This window comes from Molossus molossus, unplaced genomic scaffold, assembly GCF_014108415.1.
Source record: "Molossus molossus isolate mMolMol1 unplaced genomic scaffold, mMolMol1.p scaffold_m16_p_17, whole genome shotgun sequence".
In the NCBI taxonomy this organism is placed as follows: Eukaryota; Metazoa; Chordata; class Mammalia; order Chiroptera; family Molossidae; genus Molossus; species Molossus molossus.
Genome location: NW_023425352.1, coordinates 9,363,184 through 9,383,975, shown reverse-complemented (window position 1 = coordinate 9,383,975; position 20,792 = coordinate 9,363,184). Strand labels below are relative to the sequence as shown.

General features: G+C 41.3%; 1 protein-coding gene across 1 annotated transcript in view; it reads right to left on the bottom strand.

Moving 5' to 3' along the window:
* Positions 1–19,991, bottom strand: part of CACUL1 (CDK2 associated cullin domain 1) — a 56,453-nt gene extending 36,462 nt beyond the window's left edge. Inside the window, exons 1-3 of the mRNA XM_036264974.1 lie at positions 19,371–19,991; positions 1,056–1,182; positions 121–223 (exon numbers count right to left, since the gene is read on the bottom strand). Coding sequence (XP_036120867.1) covers positions 121–223; positions 1,056–1,182; positions 19,371–19,728 — 588 coding nt within the window. The 5' untranslated portion in view covers positions 19,729–19,991. The remainder of the gene's footprint in view (positions 1–120; positions 224–1,055; positions 1,183–19,370) is intronic.
* Between the last annotated feature and the right edge of the window lie 801 nt (positions 19,992–20,792).

Below are 20,792 nucleotides of genomic sequence, written 5' to 3'. Positions count from 1 at the left end.
AATATTTATCAATTTATATCATACTCTAATTGACAAGCCTCCAAAGGTATATAACACAGGCTATTTCCAACCAGTCAGAAAATCCCAAGGAAGTAAAAAGCAATAAAATCAGCTCTTTACCTGCAGCTCCTTTGAGACTCTCTCTAAGTGATTAGTTATCTTTTTAATCAGATCACTGTACATCTGTTCTGAGTGCTGCTGGCATACACATTTATACACACAACTGTGGGGGGTGGGAAACAAAACAGAATGACCAAGTTAATGATGAAGCATGTAATTCAGCCTAAGGTTAAAGCAAACTCTGGATATACAGCCACTGGCCAAATAATCAATTCAGGCCTAAAAACAGTGACTAATCACAACTTTAAACAGAAATTTATCCTGCCCCAATCAGTGTTCAGATGGAAGAGGTATTACCACCAGCAACAAATAATCTTTTTGGATACTCTACATTTTATCAGTACTAGATAATCTAATATTTGATGATAATCTGAGAGTCTGACTATGGTAACTACTTACAAACCAGCTTCTCTCTCGTTTTAATGAATGTCAAAATAAGGAAGAGAGAGTGATAATGGGCAGAAAGTTTCTAACTCACAAAAACATTTGCAGTGTATGCTTCACTTGTGTGGAACAACTCAGTTGTCACTTCCTCCTCTTGTGACTGGGCTGATCTCATACCCCACCCCAGTTCCTCACTAATTTGCTGCTTCCATTTACCAGAAGCTGGGAAACAAAATAACCAGAGAGTTATTTTGCCTTTTTTTGTGGTGACCTCCATAGTTTCTGTATTATATATGGCAGGGGTGGCAGGCTGAGGTGGTGGTGGGGGGGAGGATCTAGTCAAGTGGGATTAACTCGATCTTAATTTGAAAGCCAATTCTGAACCAAAAAGTATAAATCAAACCTCCCATCCACAAGTGTGTAATATATAAATAACTTACAGAGCCTCATCTTATGTATCATATATTATATGCATACATACTGTCATAATTCCAGTTGCTATGAACCTCAACACGCCCTCTCAAACCCAGGGGAGTTAAATCTTGACTTACCTGTATATCTGTTCATAGGATATGGGGATATAGTCACCAGGACTCTGGGTTAAAAGCTGATCTATGGCACCATCCAATTTTGGCCAGTATGTGCTCTTATAATCTTCAATAGTTATAACATTCATTACTAAAAGTAAAAAGTAAAATAAATATTACTATTGTCACATGTAAACAGAAACTATAGCAATTTTCCACCCTCAGTCAAATTTATTTTTTATTTCATGCTGACACTCTAGATCACTTAAATACAACTCAATTACTCTCCCATTTCCAATGGGAAAAAAAAGTCACCTGGTCAGGGATTTTAAACAGCCATTAATTATGATTTTAAAAGGAATACTATGAATCTGTCCTTTTGTTTTGTTTTTGTCTCTTTTAAATCTGTCCACATTTTAAAATAAAAACAAAACAAGCAAATATCACTGGTTTCCTTTCCTGGTTTCTCTAAGCTTCTGTTGTCAGTGGAGCTTCTCAAATATGCACTGAACTTCAAATATACATTGTTAATGATGTAAAAAGCTGGCCCATCTATGAATCACAGTAAGGTTCTGAGACACCCCTGGGAAAATCTACCTAAGCATATGACTATGAAAATTAAAGTCCAAATACTAAAGTAACAAACGAGGTTACTAGAAACCTGCAGAGATATATTGCACCACCAGTGCCCCCTAGACGTTACAACTGTGACTGAGGCTCTCAGGATCTTGCCCTTTGGATAAGCCCAACAGAAAAAGAGCGTAGATGAACTGGAGTCTTCTACTGAAGGCTTACCTCATTCTCACTAGCTACTTATTCCTTCACTCCAGGTTTAATAAAGCATTTATCACAGCTGGTCCTAACAACTTTGAAATTCAAGGGTGACAGCTATTTCACAGCAGTGAAATGAAGCTAATGTTAAAAAGAACTACCCAAAGCCTCTAAGACATCTTATGTCTTATGAACCGCCACTACCTCAGGAGATCAGAACTAACAACTACTAGATCCAGTACTTTATGTTTTACCAGAAACTGGGGAGCAGAGGGTTGACTTCCCCCAAGATTTTGCTAATTACTGGCAGAGGTACCAAATAAAACAAAGCCTTTACCTAGTTTCTTTTTATCACATTAATTATTTCTAAACACAGTCGTCACGTCCATCATTTGTCGCGGTTAATCCGTTCCAGACTCTAGCAGTTGCGCCTGGCGTTGAAGGATTCCTGGGGTGCTTGAATACAAAGGCCCACAGTCCATACGTACAGTAATTTTAATTTTAATTGTAACACAGGGGTGTATAATTGACTCAGACAACCGAGCGTGCGCTGTATCATTTTCACTGTCTCGATCAACTTTTTAATGAATATATTTGAAAAAACCGAGATAGAGTGAAGCCGCGAAAAGTAGAAGCGCGAAGTGGTGAAGGACAGTCCTTCAGATTCAAGTTGTTTCTCATCTATGTACCTACATCATTTTTGTTCAATATTTTCTTTAAATCAATCCACTTATTTTGCTTAAATAAATTTATTTAAAAGGACACAAGGAATGAACTGTTTATTTACACAACATGGAATAATCTTTAATGCATTTTGCTAAGTGAAAGATCAAACCAAGAAGGCTACATATTGTAAGAGTCTCACTTATATGACACTAATCAAGGCAAAGCTATATGGAAGAAAACAGATCAGTGGTTGCCAGGGGCTGAAAGGGGGGGAGGTCTGTCTATAAAGGGGTAACATGGGGAAACTTTTAGGACAAAGAACTGTTTCGTATGGATACACCACCCTCTGTACACCATAAAAGTAAATTTACTGTATGAAACAATTTTAAAATCAGCCAGGATGTAGTAGTAAAGATGGACTACAAACTGTGATGAATCTAACTTACACATGAATCTAAATTACACATAAAGGGAAGGGGAGAGAAAGGAATGTTTCTACTACATATAAAGCTAAAAACAAAAGGAACTGTACATGGGAGAGCTCGCATGCATGCACACACACACACACACAGAGACAGAGAGAGAGAGAGAGAGGGAGGGAGGGAGAAGAAAGAAGCCAAATCACACAGGACCTTATGGACCATCGTAAAGATTGTTGCTTTACGCTGAGTTAAAGGAGGGTTTTGAGAGAGAAGTGATCTGATCTGACTCAGGTTTTCTATGGATCATTCCAGGGGCTGTGTTAGGAGTAAACAAAGTTAGGAGGCTGTGAGGTGATGAAGGTCGGACCAGGTGGTGGCAGTGAGAACAATAAGAAGAGCCAACAACATTTGCTGATGGTCTGAATGTGAGATTTGAAAGAAACAAGGGTCCAAGATGACTAATGTTTCTGGCCTGAGCAGCACCAAAGGGACAGAGCTGCTGTTTACTAGGAAGAGGAGGATGTAGGAGAAGTTTAGCATGCTTGAAAGTGTAGCAGGAACTGTGGCCACAGCAGCCACTGTCAACACCTATCACTCTTTGCTTCAGTGTTCCCTCTGGCTCCCAGAGTTGCTCTGCCTGAAGGAGAGGCAGGCTAGAAATTCTGAAGAATTAAACCTCCAAGAGCCACCTTCAAGTGATGACCAATGACAAATTCAGTGCAAAAACCCCCGTACCGCCTGGTCAATGTGGCTCAGTGGTTGAGCACTGACCCATGCACCAAGAGGTCACCAGTTCTATTCCCGGTCAGGGCACATGACCAGGTTGTGGGCCCGATCCCCTCCCTGACAGGTATTTCCTATAATCACCCCCTTGCATTTAAAACTACTTGCACTAAAAAAAATAAGAAGAAGAACCTATCATAAAAGGAAAAGCAATGTCACTTGCTATTAAACATAATAAATATAAATACAAAGTTATTAAAATCTAGCTAGATCCTACTACCTGCTAAAGGTTCTGAGCCTAAAGCTTGCTTTCCCCGTAGAAAAGGAAGATTGGCAGATGTTGAAAAGTACTACACTCTAGCTCCAAAATACTAGCTTCCTGCCCTCAGAGGATTCAAAGAAAATATTTTTAAAGCAGAAATCATTTTCCCACTCTGTGATTCTAGGTCATTAAATCCCCTAATTGGTGTACCACCTAAACCACATCCTAAGTAAGTGACATGCTGAGAAAGAAAACTTCAAGTCCCAAAAAGGCAAAAATTAACATACCAATCCCATGGGCTCCTAAACTGCTTAGTTCAATAAACTACACCTATGAATGCAGGTAGGGAACACTTCTACTCCTCGAGCACAGGCTTCACACTTCAGCAAGTCACCAAGTCAAAAAACATGGAGGAAAAAGAACCTAAAATGCCCTGTAGCTATTAAGTACAGCATGCCATCCAGGACAGAAACAGTGATTGCTGGTGCCTCTCAGGTGTTTTTCATGTGGCACCTTTTTTTTTTATCCTCACCCGAGGATATTTTTCCATTTTTTGTACAGATAGAGTGGGAGGGAGAGAGAGGAAGGGAGAGAGAGAGAAACATCGACGTGAAGGGACACATCGAGTGGCTGCCACCCGCACAACCAACCAGGGCCGGGGACAAACTGCAACCGAAGTACGTGCCCTTAGCGGGAACCGAACCCGGGTCTCTCCGGACCGCAGGCCGACGCTCTAACCGCTGAGCCAAACTGGCCAGGGCATGTGGCACTTTTTTTTAATGCTCTGAATTTCATGTCAAAGACTATTAAAGTTCTTCTCTTCCAAATCCCTTCTCCCCACCAAAGAAGCTACCTTCATTTAGAATTGACTCCAAAGAATACTATAATGGCATTATAACATAAATGATTAAGTCAAATTTAACAAGCTAAATTATGTCTTAAACATAATGACTTTTTAGATTAAATATAATTAATTACAACTAGACAATCTGACAGAATGGAAGAGAAAAAAGCTCTGGGTTTTCTATTTAACTCTGGCTAGGAAATGTGATATAAGAGAAGAATTATGATGTCTTGCTGCCTCAGTGTGCTCATCTAGCGAAAATAATCTAGTAAATCTGTGTGGTTCAAAACATTACCGCCTGGTAGAATGTTCTGCTTCCTCAAACATATGGGGATGACTGAAATCTTTCAAGTAATAGATAGAAGACCAAGTAATGGAAGCTGAAGACCAAGAACAAAGCCAACAGAAGGGTATTTTTTAAAAGCCTGCCTTTGGAAATAAAGAAAAGAAATAGAGTGGAAGAGGAGGATCAAAATCAGAACAAGGTAGTGGAGTATAATAAATAAATGGGGTTTTAATTTTTAATGTAAAAAAAACCCAGAAAATCCATTATTTATTTCTCTCAAAACTAAAATAACTTGATATTGGCAAAGGAGATAGTAATATTTACTTGTTCCTAAGTGAACTGTTCAGTGTTTTGTAAAAGTTAAATATTTATTCAAATACTTTATCCTTTTCCTTATTAGAATTCAAAGAATAAAAAATAAACCTGCACCACCTACTCAGGTATATTTTGATTTGCCAAAAGAATAGGGTAGCTGATGTTAAGTCCTAATGAAGCCTATTTGCTTCTAAAGTAGGCTAAAACCTTTTTTAAAGTTGCATGCTGGGTCTTTTTTACTGCTAAGAAGCCCATATATTTCTCAACTTGAGGAAATGTAACAGAATAGTAGAAACTTCCTTCATCACTGCTATCTTAAAAAATGGAAAACTAGCTGCAGTGGCCTACCCCCAACAGTGAAACTTACACTCTTTAGAATAGTTACTTGCACAACCATTATTCTACAACTACAATGTCACATTTGAGCCTGTGACATTGTTTCTGAAACATGTTATGATGACATATAAAACATATGATAGTATATATATGAAAAGATCAACAGCTATCAAGACATCCATTATGGCTTCAATTGCAACTAATCTAAAATTTCACAATATTCAAATAGAAAGCATCTGCTCAATTGAGATTACATAAGTGTAAACCACACTGACTGCATGCAGGTACGCCATAGTTTTAAAATTCTGTGACTTCCTGCAAGATTTTAAAACAAGTTACTTTTTCCATGGCATTAAAACCAGGAAAGTTTAGCTTTGAAATAGCACCATATGCAGGTGTGCTGAGGTGGAAACACCATTAAATGCGCTAATCTGTGCCCTGCAGGCCTCTGAGAAATTCGGGATTTGTAGACAGGATACAATGAGTGTGGGTTAGAGGCAGAGAGCAGGTGAGGTGGGAGGTGAAGACAGCAGGTGAGGTGGGAGGTGAAGATTGGTTAGAAGACTCAACAATAAAAAAGAGAAGTGTTATTCTGTGCAAAAACTGAAAGATAAAAGCTTAGTACTCTAAGACACAGATTCTTGGTAGATGGGGGTGGGAGGAAGGGGGAAGAGAGAGGGAGGGAGGAAGGAAGGGAGGGAGGGTGGGAGGGAGAGAGGGAGGGGGAGAGAGAGAGAGAGAGAGAGAGTGTGTGTGTGTGTATGTGTAAAGCACAGGGCTGGTGAATTATAAGTAAAAGTCAACAGTCAACATCAGAAATGCTCAAATATCTAACCCTGCTCTTCTCTTTAATTCTAGAATGCCATCAGCCAGGAGAAATGTACTTTTTTTCCTGATCCACCTACCCACCCCCATCATTCTTCCTTCAAATGGAAGATCCTTCCCTAGGGAAATTAAACAGTCCCAGAGAAAAGACATTCACATACTAATATTTGGCACTTCCTCCACAAAATAGCAGCTCTGCATCCAATTAGCCTGACTTACACTTGGAAAAGCCCCTTGCAAACATAGAACTACCAATTAGCCTTTTTCACTCTTAAACATGAATAGAGCTAAAGATCACCAAAATTTGTAAAGTCTCAACCATGAGATATCAAAACAAACAAACTGGTAAGATATAAACAAAGACAATTAAGAGAATAAAAGAAAACGTTTTAAAACCCTGTACTTGCCATCCTCGGAGGTAAGAAAAGGGGAGCACTGCCAGAAAAAAGCAGTCCAGATGCTCCTGAAGTTAAGAACTAGTCACTGTTAAAATCCAACAGAATAAAGAATACATCGAGGAAATCTCCCAGAACAGAGCAAAAACTAGTTAACAAACTTAGAGAATCAAACAGGGAAATCAATATTTGACTACAATAATTCCAGAGAAAAGGAAAATAGAGAAAATATAAAGGGAGATAAATATTGACAAATATAATACCCCAGAAATGTTCAAGGAAAAAAGTCACATACAAAAGAACAAAATTTAAAATGGCACCTAATTCTCCATTCTAATACTGCAAGCTTAAAGTCAATGAAGCAACACTAAAAACAGTAAGTCCAAGGAAGAAAAATTTTCAGTTAAGAATTCTATACCCAAACTGTCAATCACGTGTAAAAGCAGCATTTTTATATATACAAACTATTATCCATACGCACATTTTCCTCAAATTACCAGAACACATGCAACACACACACACACACACACACACACACACAGAATACACCAATAAAAAGGAAGACATGAAGTAAGTATTTGGGAAGTCCCTGAATGACACTATGCAGAAATTTTAAGGAATAAATAGGAACAGGAAGACTAACAGCTTCACAAGCAGACAAAAAAAAAAAATACTGATTAACTGAGCACTATAAAAATACCAGTGACAAATATATGGTGAATCTGATGAAGCTGTTGCAGTTTTTAGGATAAGTTTAACAAAAATTATGCAAGTATAAACAAGGCAACCAATAACAAAGTTCTATGTGAAAGAAAATGAAATCTGAGCACACTTCTGGCCCCCGAGTGAATATTTACATAGTCAAAATGTAAATATGGTTTATTGATTGAACCAAAGATTGTGGTATTAAGAGAACAGTGTGGAGAGACATGAGAACTAAATCCTCACCTTAATGGGAAGTCAGCGGATAATATAAAAGTGATAAGTTAAGGAATAACAATCTTAACACACAGAAATGTGTGGATAAATATAAAAAGGAACAGCTAAATGCACAAAAGTGACTGACTGTGGGTAACAGGTCCAGGAATGGGAAAGGCATGCGCGGGAACCACTGATTTTCATTATGTGTCTTTTCACAGTCTGAGTTTTCAAGTTACAAACTTTTTTTTTTTTTTTTTTTTTTTTTTTATACTCACCCGAGGACATTTTTCCATTTTTTGTTCAGGTAGAGTGGGAGGGAGAGAGAGGAAGAGAGAGAGAGAGAAACATCGACGTGAAAGGGACACATCGAGTGGCTGCCACCCGCACAACCGACCAGGGCCGGGGACAAACTGCAACCGAGGTACGTGCCCTTAGCGGGAACCGAACCCGGGTCTCTCAGGACCGCAGGCTGATGCTCTACCCGCTGAGCCAAACCGGCCAGGGCTCAAGTTACAAACTTTTAATAAGAGCAAAGTTTTGCTTTAAGGTCAAAGAGTTTGCTGAATCTTAAATCCTCAGAAATGGAAAAATAAATCTAGTGAAATTAAATTTTCATCTCAGTATTTCCAATATTCTAAGGCACAAGAATGAGAAAGCTCAGACTGACTGAATGCCTACTAGACCTCTCTACCTGAATGGTCCATAGACACCTTTAAAAAAGACACACACACACATACACACACACACACACACACACACCCCTACCTACCTACCTATACTCTTCCCACATTCAGGAAAAGGTAGTGCCGCGACCCAGTCATCCACACCAGCAATCTTGAGTCTTCATTCTCACTTCTTAACCTCCAAATTATGTAGACTCTAATCTCCAAATATTTCCAAAATCTGAAACAACTCTCTTCCAATGCTATATTTCTTCAAGCTTTCATCTTTTGTCTAGACTATAATAATTACAACCCCCTAACTAGTCTTTAAGCCTCCTTTCCATCTAAACTAACACAGAGAGACAAATTTCACCAAGTCGACTCCTTTAACACCCTTCAATGATTCCTATAGAAGAACATACTATCTCTAACATGGAACGCATGCCCTTCACTCTAGACTAGCAGCTCTCAACCTGTGGATTGCGACCCCTTTAGGGGTCGAACGACCCTTTCACAGGGGTCACCTAAGACCATCGGAAAACAAAATTACAGTTATGAAGTAGCAACAAAAATAATTTTATGGTTGGGGGTCACCACAACACGAGAAATTGTGTTAAAGGGTCACGGCATTAGGAAGGCTGAGAACCACTGCTAGACCTTCCTATCTATCCAGGTTTAACTGTGCCACTACCTATGGAGCCTCACACCATCCAGGAATATCAAGTCTGGGTCTTAAGCACAGCCTGCCCCCTCTGCAAGAAAGTCTCTTCAAGTTGTCCTCAATTCTCCTGACAAACTTCTAGTCATTTTTGTAAATGTTCTGTTTCCTCTATGCTACCATGTGCATGTATAACTTTACCAATTAATCGTAACTAACTGTCCATCATCTCCCACACTAAACTGTGTCTCATTCATCACCAGAGGCTAAACTATTACCTCGACATACAGAATAAATAAGTATTTGATGAATAAAATGCCATTCAGATGTCTAATCAGCACACCTGCAACTACAAATTATAGATCTCTACAACTCTTACCTACAGAGATTAATAGTCAAATGGCCACAAAGGTATAAGAAGAAAAATGAAAGCCAGGTTGCCCTGCCAAGACATATTCCAGAAGAATATCAACAATATTTTTTATATAACACTTAACAGCTTACAATGTGATTACAATGGTCCACAATTTACAGAGTTACAGTTTAAAGAGAAAGTGGTTCACCAGTTAGAACATCGGCCCGCAGACCAATGACTCACAGGTTTGATTCTAGCCAAGGGCACATACCTAGGTTGCAGTTTGTCCCTGGTCCTGGTCAGGATCATGCGGGAAGCAACCAGTAGATGTGTCTCTATCACGTCAATGTTTCTCTCTCTCTTTCTCTCTCTTCCTCTATCTGAAGATAAATAGAAAAATATCCTCAGGTGAGGATTAAAAAATTATTAATAGTAAAGAGACAGTAAGCAGCATTCATTGTCTTTAGGGATTTGGGACTGGACCTTACATAAACATTACAATATCTTTCTCTTATAGTTTCATCAATGCTGCTTTGTATAATACATATCAAAAAAATGACATGACAAGATTCCCAGTAAGATTCCAAAATTCAGCCAATAGATCAATATCATAGTGAGTAATGCTTGCTGCAGCACAACTCCACTAACCTGGAAAGCAAGAAGATACCAAATAACCACGACAGATGCTGCGAACAGTGCGTATTTTAAGACCTGAATAAATTTACTGGTCCAATTATGAAACAATCTACCAATCGAAAACTGGCAGACAGGATCTGATCAAGTAAAGGGCAAATTTATTTATGATTTAATAAAAATCACTTAATTTCATTCAATTCAATTTTTAATACATTTTTAATCAGAAATTTAAAAAACAGAATTTCACTGAGTTCAATTTAAAATCTGTGAGGCTTTTGTTCATCTGCAAGAGAAACTTGTGGTGTAGTGGGCTAATAACTCTCATGAGATCATGGCACAGTATGACTAATCAATGCAAGATCTCTCCTTCCTTCGCTCCCTTGTTCCCTCCATCCATCTATTCATTGCCTTTTATCCTCATTCCCTAGTCTCACCTGCCCCCACCCCCCAACACATTCAGACAGGGAACCATTCTATTCTGTTTAATATATTTGTACTACGAGAAGATGTGACATATGCTACATCTGAGCAGAAGCTGTAAAACCCATTGTGTTTCCGTCCACTTTTCTCTTCACCGCTGCCAAAAATGGCAGGACCCAGAAAAGAGCTTCTCTTCAGAATGAGAGGGCTTGTGAAGAGCCACAGCCAACTGTCAGCCACGAGCAGAACATGAGCAAGAAATAAACCTTTGTTGTTCTGTAAGCTCCTAAGATTTGGTGGTTATTATAATGGAAAACTGAGTGAGATTTGGAAGGTCAGAGCAAGGCAAAGAATATACTATAGTTGCTGGTGGTAGTTCTGGCAAGTAAGGTTAGAGGTGAGAGTTTGCAGCAGCCAACCTCCAAGTTCCAGTGTCTGCTCACCAACTTCAGGGATGAGGGAGGCAGCTGGGACGACGTGGGAAGGGCGGCGCCTGCCCTCTGGAATGCAGCTTTAGTGGAGCAGCCTCACTGACTTCTACACTTCTAACCTTTCCAACAATTTCTAAAGCACCTAGTTTCCAGTATTAGATCTCTATTTGCTGTGATACCTAAAGTCGTTTCTTGCACTGAATTGTGACAAAGTATTTGGTACCAGAGTAGTTACAGAACACAGACTCTCAAAAGCTAGGAAGCTGGTTTTGATCTTCCAATCATGTCAGAGTTCAAGGCAATAATGACATTGCCACCATTAGATAACATAATACAAATAGCACATGGCATGTAGCAGCACAGAGTTATTTAAATTATCACCTGTAGCCCTGGTCAATGGTTAGAGCATTGGCCTGCGGACCATGGAGGAGAGGGTTTCCCAGTCAAGGGCATGTACCTCAGTTGGGGTTGAGCAAGAGGCAACCAATCGCCCTAGCCAGTTTGGCTCAGCGGTTAGAGCATCGGCCTGCGGTCCAGAGAGACCCAGGTTCAGTTCCCGCTAAGGGCACGTACCTCTGTTGCAGTTTGTCCCCGGCCCTGGTTGGGTTGTGTGGGTGGCAACCACTCGATGTGTGCCTTTCACGTGAATGTTTCTCTCTCTGTCTCCCTCCCACTCTATCGGAACAAAAAATGGAAGAATGTCCTCGGATGAGGATTTAAAAAAAAAAAAAGAGGCAACCAATCACTGTCTCTCTCTTACATTGGTGTTTCTCTCTCTCTGTCTCTCTCTCTCTCCTCCCTCCCTCCCACTCTATCTAAAAATCAATAGAAAAATATCATCAGGTGAGGATTAAAAAAAACAAAAACCTTATCACCTTTAGGTCCCTGGAATAAAGTTCTTCTTGAAGAAAAAATCTGGTGGACTGCTTTGGCATTCATGATGGAAATGAAAAATACAAGGACTGTGGAGTGGGCTGTCTAATTCTGACAACAGGTGAAAGCTTTAAGGAAATTATTAGCTTAATGACCAAAGAACAGCCATGATTGCCATAAAATAATCTCTTAACTCATATAGGCACAGGGTTGAAAAAGCCAATAGCATATGTAAAAGGGAAATGCAAAATAAAACCACAATGAGATAACACTATTCACACTCTAGAAAAGCTAAAATTAAAACGATGGACAGCCCTGGCCGGTTTGGCTCAGCGGTTAGAGCGTCGGCCTGCGGTCCGGAGAGACCCGGGTTCGGTTCCCGCTAAGGGCACGTACTTTGGTTGCAGTTTGTCCCCGGCCCTGGTTGGTCATGCAGGTGGCAGCCACTCGATGTGTTCCTTCACATCGATGTTTCTGTCTCTCTCTCCCTTCCTCTCTCTCCCTCCCACTCTATCTGAACAAAAAGTGGAAAAATATCCTCGGGTGAGGATAAAAAAAAAAAAAAAAAAAAAAAAGATGGACATGCCCAGCCGGTGTGGCTTAGTGGCTGAGTGTCGACCCATGTACCAGGAGGTTGCCAGTTCGATTCCCGGTCAGGGCACATGCCCAGGTTGTGGGCCAAATCCCCAGTGGGGGGCATGCAGGAGGCGGCCAATCAATGTTCTTTCTCTCTCATCGATGTTTCTCTCTCTCCCTCTCCCTTCCTCTCTCTAAAAATCAATAAAGAAAAAAATTAAAACAGAAAGAAACTAGGCTTTATCATTTCAAAAAAAAAAGACCGACGAGCCCTGGCCGCTTTGGCTCAGCAGTTAGAGCGTTGGCCCTTGGACCAAAGAGTCATAGGTTTAATTCCGGTCAAAGGCACATACCTCCAGCCCTGGTTGGGATCATGTGGGAAGTAACCAGTCAATATGTCTCTCTCTTTCTCTCCCACCCCTTCCCACTCTATCTGAAGATAAATAAAATAAAAAGACTGATGATAGCCAGATGTGAAGCCTACCAGTACAAGTATCCACAAGTATGTGGAGCAACTGGAACTCTCCTAATTGTTCACAGGAATGTCAATGGTTCAACCACTTAGAAAACAGTTTAGCAGGATCTCTAAACTTTAACGTATAGTTAAAATATGACCAAGCAATTCTACTTCTAGGTATTTATATGAAAACCCATGTCCACACAAAACCTTCTACATGATTGTTCACAGCAGCTTTATTAATGATAACCCATACTGGAGACAACCAAATGATTATCTACAACTAAGTACATAATCTGTGGTATTATCCCAAAAAAAGAATAGTAATCAACCATAAAAAGTAATAACTGATACATACATGAACAAGAACGAATCTCAAAAACAGGGTGAAGGAAAGAAGCCAAGAACGAAATAATATACAGATTGTATGACTCCATTTGTATGAAAACCTAGTGACAGAAATGAGTGGATACCTGGGGCTAGGCACAGGAGTACTGACTACAAAGAAGCTTAAGAAGCATTTGAGAGACGGAAATGTTCCATCTCATGATTGTTGTAGTGGATACTGTTGGAGAGACAGTGCTCCTTGGGCCTCCTACACTTCCCTACATGTCTTGATGAGTATGCCAAGACTGCAAAGCCCAGACCAACTGCTCTTGAACCTGGCCCCTCTACTGCTGGTAACCTTAAAAGATGAGGTAATGTCTTTCCCTGGACAAAGAGCAGGCTTGCTTACTGCTTTCTATAAAAGTAGTAGATTTCCCAAATTCAACATTCTTCAGTTGCAACATAAATTCATTGAAGGAGCATCCAACTTAGCCATAATCTGTCACCCCTGGTATACATGGGAGAAAGGGGAACCTAAGCAAATATGCTGATTCTCATGAAATACATAAATAATGTATTTCTATGACCTAGGAGTTCTCCCAGCTTCTGCCAACATCCAGTAGTTAACAGTAATGGGCTAGCTTTCAGTATCTTGCCCAAATCCCAGATCAAACAGTTAAGTAGGTCAAAATTCATCAAACTACATACCTAAAGTAAGTACATTTTAGGAACAACAAATCAATGTTTCTCTCTCTCTCAAATCAATCAACTAATAATACATTTTATTGAATAAAAATGGAGACGAGAAAATGTGTAGGAGACAGAAGAAAATGAACGAGGAAGGGAAGGAGAATAAGAAAGAAGGAGAGGGAGAAAGTCAGGACACCAGAAATTCCTTAGTAGAGGAATGAATCCAGACTTGTGATGACAAGATTAGTGTGTTCTTATCATATCCAACCCATTCACACACATACTCTTGAACTGTCCTCTGAGAAGGAATAGAGGGATACACTAATATCCTTGAAAAATGCTGTGGTGGTTGTCCTTTGTAGTTCTAGGTTAAAGATGAGCAATACTATCATTTAAAAAAGGCTCCCTGATTTCAGTGGGATAATGAGATTCCCAGAATGATAAAGATTAAGTAGAAACAGGTAATCCTCAAATATTAAATGGGCATGATTATGATAACAGGCAGCAGGACCAGACTGGCTGTCAGAATGGCTTGGATCTCTGGTGGTAGCTAGCCATGGAGTCCTTAGAAAAAAAGAGATGGACACTACACACTATGGAACTACTTGATGTGTATAATGGGTAGAAAAAAGAAGACGAAAAACTCTAGGTATATCTAATAGTGGCCTGAGTTAAGTGACAATGGAAATTATGGCATCTCAATATCCACACTCAGCCTATTTACAGATACAGAGCCCTGGAGTAAAGGAGAAGACGGGTTCCACTGAGGAGAGATCCTATAAAATTGCATCAAAAACATACTTAAAGTTTTCCTCCTAGCCTTTTCCAATAGAATATGCAGCTATTTATCAAGGAGACAGTACATTTGGGAAACAGATTCACTCAGACTTTTCAGGAGTTACTCAACACTGGCTCTAAGCTGACAGTAACCCTTAGGGACTAGAATGTCACTGTGCTAAACCAGTCAGATCAGTTGTAGATGTCATACTGATAAATGGTGTTTTGGCCTCAATCCATCTCATAGAGGGTCCAGTAGATCCATGGACTCATCTTGTAATTTCCAAGTTTCTAAATGCACAGTTAATGGCTCCTTGAACTATGGAGAAAGGGCCATCAGTGTAGGAAGGGCCAAGTAAATCCCCTAGATGTGCCCCTTCCTACCAAAATAATAAACCCAAAGTACATCCCTGCAGAAACTGCAGAGGAACTATCTTTCAAAGACTTGAAAGATACAGGGATGATGACTGCTATGGCATTCTGACTTCATCAACTTATTTGGCCAGTGCAGAGGACACAGGTCTTGAAGAATGTAGATTACAGTAAATCAAATCAAGTGGTGACTATAATTGCTGTTCCAGAATGGTCTCTTTACTGGAACAAATCAACACAGTACCTAGCACCTAGTATGTATCCAGCAAGCTAACAGAAGCTTTTCTTTTTTTAATCTATTCCAAAACAAACCACCAGAAACTGTTTTCATCTAACAGTCTAGAAGTACACTTTCACCATCATAGCTCACAGCTACACCAACACTCCAGCTATCATTCATTATCTAGTCCACAGTGACTTCGGTCATTTCAACACCTCACTAGTCCACTACACTGGTAGTCCTACCAGCAAATCCTGTATCCTCCAATCCCCACCCATACTTGGTATTATGCAGCTTTCTCATTTTTACCAACCTAATAGGTGAAAAAAGATATGCATTACTGTTTTAGTTTGCATATCTAATTATTTAATAATTTCGTTCTGCTTAAGATTTCCTATTCTGTAATCTACTTATTAACAGCCTTCGCTCATTTTCCACAGGTATCATTGCCCTCTTTTTATTGATTCCCCTGTTAACTTTAGGCACTGCTAGTATGTTCTCTTGTTCTTTCATCTGTCTTTTACTGAATGAAAATCCTTAATTTTTATATAATCAAAGTTATTACTTTTTCACTTTTTTAAGTTTGTGAAGGTTTAAGAAGTCCTTCTCTGCCCTTAGGTAAAGACCTTCTTCAGCACTGTCTTCTATTAATTTTACAGCTTTTCCTTTCACATTTAGATCGTTAATTTATCCAGAGTCCATCCTGTTTATGGTGTTAGGTTTGTTTGTTCTTCATATAATGAGCCACTCTCCCTAACAACATCACTCCTTTCTCCAGTGATTTATGATGCCACCTTTAAGCTCTGAACAGGTAAGTCTCTGCTGTCTAATTTGTTCTCCCCAATCTTTTTTTTTTTTAATTGCACTTACACTCGTTTGTATTGGTACAGACTTGAAACAGCATTTTAACTTTTTTTTTTTTATCCTCAACTGAGGACATTTTTCCATATTTTGTTCAGATAGAGTGAGAGGGGGGGAGAGAGAGAAACATCGATGTGAAAGGGACACACAAAGTGGCTGCCTCCCGCACAACTCAACCAGGGTGGGGGACAAACTGCAACCAAGGTACGTGCCCTTAACAGGAACTGAACCTGGGACTCTCTGGTCCGCAGGCCAACGCTCTAACCACTGAACCAAACCAGCCAGGGCATAACTTCTGATAAGGCAAGCCCCATTAAAGCAAACCTTTAAGACTGATTTAGCTATTCACAAGCTTTATCCTGCCTGTCATATAAATTTCAGATTTAGGTGACTGAGTTTGTCAGACAAACCAACTGGGATTTTCATGGCACTTGAATTAAATTTATATATTAAAATGGAGAAAACCGACATTCTTATAATAAGCAATCTTATCCAAAACACATGAAATGTTTTTCTATTTATTTAGGTCCTCTTCTAGTTCCTTATTAAAGTTTTAAAGTTTTCTCCTTAAAAGTTTTATATATTCTTGGGCTAATTCCTAAAGACTTTATAGTTTTGTTGCTATTATTTTATACAACATCTACCTTTGATTGCTAGTGTAGTAAATGCTATTAATTTTTGTAGGTTGATCTTCAATCCAGCAACCCTACCAAACTCTTACTAGTTCTAATAGTTTCTCTCTCGATTCAAATGGTTCTTCTAGGTAAGTGACATTGTCTGCAAATAATGAGTTTTATTATTTCCCTTCCTATCCTTATACTTAATTTTTCCCTCTATAGTGTTAGCCAGGGCCTTTCTTATCATGTTAAACAGTAATAGTGATGGGAGTATCCTTATCTTATTATTGACCTTGAAGTGAATGTATCTAAAATTTCTCTATTAAATATTATTATTTGTTGTAGTTTTTTGGTAATGATCTTTATACAGTTATCTTGTATTCTGAGTTGGATCTTATTAAATAATTTTATGGTACCAAGAAAATCATGATTTTTCTCCTTTAGCCTATTAATGAGATAAATTACATTAATAAATACATGTTAAACCATGCTTATATTCCTAAAACAAACTCTATGGATCATAATTCTTTTGACATATTACTGGATCTCATGAGCTAGTATATTGTGTTGGATTTTCACATCTTTGCCAGTAAGTGAAACAGATCTATAATTTTCTCATATTATCCTTATCTAGTTTTAGAATCAAGACTTCACTAACCTCATAAAATGAACTCGGCATCTCTCTCTTTTTATTCCTTGTCCCAGAACAACTTGTACAAAGGAATTGAGTATTATCTAGAAGTTCAGTGCAACTCATAAAATTATCTGGGTCCAGAGGTTTTGAAGGGGAGGGGAGGTGTCTTTAACTACCATTTCAGTTTATTAAATATTTATTAGGCAGTTGAAGCTATCTTTTTCTTCTGATACCAACTTTCAGTTTATAGTTTTCTAAGTATTTATACATTTCATCTAGGCTTTCAAATTTATTAACTTACAGAAATACATAAAATTATTTTTTATATCTCATGTTTTTAGTTATTTCCCATTTTTCGCTTATTTTATTTGCAACTTTTTTCCTTGATCAATCTTATGACAGAGGTCTATCAGTGGTTCTCAACCTGTGGGTTGCGACCCCTTTGGGGTCGAACGACCCTTTCATAGGGGTCACCTAAGACATAACACTAGCAAAATTACAGTTATAAAGTAGCAACGAAAATAATTTTATGGTTGGGGGTCACCGCAACATGAGGAACTGTATTAAAAGGGTTGCGGCATAAGGAAGGTTGAGAACCACTGGCTCTAGCTTATTAATCTTCAAAGAACAGTCTTTTGGTTTGGCAAATCTTTTGTTCCTTAATTTCACTGATTTCTGCTTTTTTTTAATGTTGTTTTTTGAACTCTTCAAATGAAGTCTGTTTAAGCACTAGAGCAAACGTCCTTCAGCATTTAGATAAGTCACTCTGCCAACTCTGTCCAAGGTCTGCTTTTACCACATAGACTTCAACACACAAACTATACAACATGTATTCTCATGCACGCATAACATAGGAAAAAAATCAAATACAAATCTTACCAACCATACCTACATATGAATGCTTTTGGTTAAAGCAGTATCTTGAAGGGAAATAAGTAAGGTTTTGTGCTGTTCCCACACACACACACACACACACACACACACACGAATGTGTAAGGCTGTGATTATACATCTGAAAAGGCAAACATTTTCTGCAATGCTAATTGGACAATTACTGGAGCAGTTTGATAAAATTAGTAACTAGAAATGGCTTTACCAGATGCCATTCAAAATTTGCAGTTACTAATAGAAGAGAAAAATCTGGTCAATTTTCACCCCCACCCCTCCCCCAAAAAAACCCTACTCAAAGCAAAAGCACTTTCTTTCCCTCTAGCTATGGAAGCATACATCCTGGTCAGGGGCAGTTCGGATTCCAAAACAGATTTTGGTCTCAAACTGTTCTGCCTGCAACTGAGCGTTAAGGCAAATCACTAAAATAAAAGTTCCGACACGCAACAGAATTGGGGACGTGGACACATGCCGAATGGCTTACTCTTTTCACTGTCCGCTTTGAAACTAATGCTCTAGATTATGAGCTTCAAAACGGGTGTCCCAGCTCCCGCTGCACCGGTTTACTCGGGAAGCAACTCGTGTTCTCTCCCATTAGGTGCAGAAGGTGTCCGCGGAGAAGGGGCAGCACGAGCGCAGATGTAGGTCAACTTTCTCCTTGCAGACTCGTTACCGCGCGCGGGCCAGAGGCACGAGAACCGGACTTGCCAGCTGCTCCTCTCCGGCTACAGAAGTGACTGAAGGCCTCCCCTACGGAAACCCAAGCTGCCTTCTTTCCCTCTCCCGTCTGCGGGGGAAACTTGGAGGGGGGTGGGGTGGGGAGAAGAAGAGAGCGTCCCGTCGTTGAGTGACAGCCAGCAGTGATAGGGATCGCGTTCGCAGGAGAACTCGGGGCCCGGTGCGCACCCCCCTGCTCCCCGAAGCCAGGTAACACAAGAAGCCAGGGCCGCCCTGGCGCTGGCCGCAGACACCCGGCGGAGGGGAGGGAGGCGGGAGGAGAGGGGAGGGGAGACCCGGGCCTGAAACAAAGGAAGCGGGGCTGCTGCTCCGAAAGGGGTGGGGTGCGCGTCCGGGTGGGAAGGAGGGGAGCCACGGCTGTGGGGGGCAGGCTGGACTCACAGAACTTGGAGGTGGAGGTGTTGATGTTGATGGTGGAGCTGGGGGTGGGGGCGGGGACCGCCTTGGCCACCGCGGCGGCCGCGTCGCAGCTCTTCAACATCATGATCACCCCATTGGCCTCCGGCGGTGGCGGCGGCCCCAACTGGAGCCCCTCCTTGGGGCCTTTCCTGTCCACGGAGACCGCGGGCACCGCCAGCAGCTGCCCCCCCGGCGGCTCTCGGCTAGGGACGGGGATCGACGAGGGCGGTGGCGGGGGCTGCCGGAAGCCGTCCACGGCTGCCTCCCAGTTGTTGTGGTTCTGGTCGTCCATCATCGCCTCGTAGCTGCCCCCCTCCTCCTCTTCCATGCTTTCCTCCATCCTGCCGGCCCCCAGCACCCGCCCGCCTCACAGGCACCTGCCGCCCGTCTCAACCCCGGGCCAGGGGCACCGCAGCCTGCCCGAGGTCACATCGCCGGGAGGGCGGAACGGGCGCGGGCAGGGCGGCGGGGCGCCGGGTCGCTCACTCCGCGCGGGGCTGACTGTTGGAGACAGGGCTGACGGGGTGGGCGCTCCCGGGCTCTCGTCTGGGAGAGGCAACCGTAAAGCGGCAACGCCCCTCACGACATTTTACAGCAGCTTCCAACAGGCAGTTGGAAAGGGCAGCTGGAGGCGCGGCCAGGAGAGCACGTGGTGCGAGAAAGCAAAGCGAAAAGGGGCGGGAGCTGTGAGTCACCCCCACGCCAGAGGTTCGCCCCGCCTCGGCTGCCGGAGCTCTGAGAACCGAGGGGGGACGGGTCGGGGTGAGCATTCCTCGGCCCCGCCCCCGCCCCGGGCTCTCGTAATAAGGGAGTTTCGCTGCGCAAGCGCGGTGGCAGTCTGGTTACCCTGACGACCGGGGAGTCTGCACGGCTCCTGAAGCTAAATGGCAACCTCAGCGGGCGGTCGTGTGGCACCCGCTACCCTCTTGGTGGTGGTTTTCTAGCACTCACTCGGTTACCGAGCCTTGGCACCGCAGAGGGCCTCGCAGCCCGGCCTTGACCTGGGGACGGAGCTTGGGAGCCGCAACAGTCCTCCAGTCGCTGTTTGAAACGTGGAACCGCTTGGACATCCCAATATGGGACTGCTTGCGGGCCTTAGCCCACACCACCCAGACGCTCAAAACCGAGAATAAAAACTGAAACTTCGCAGGGTGGCCAAAAATATGAATGCGTTTGAAATGTGCATTGACTTTTTTTTTAAGTTCCTAACTCCTCCATGCACCGAGGCCAGAAATTTTAGCAAACTTAAGATCCGTGCACTGTTTCACAAATCTACAAATTTGAGATCGAGTCTTGAAAGAAAAAGAAGAAAGATTATGCAACTATTAATTTATTTCTCTGCATTCTCAAAATACAGCAAGAGCAATAATATCAGGACATACGTTGTAATTGTTCATCGTGGAG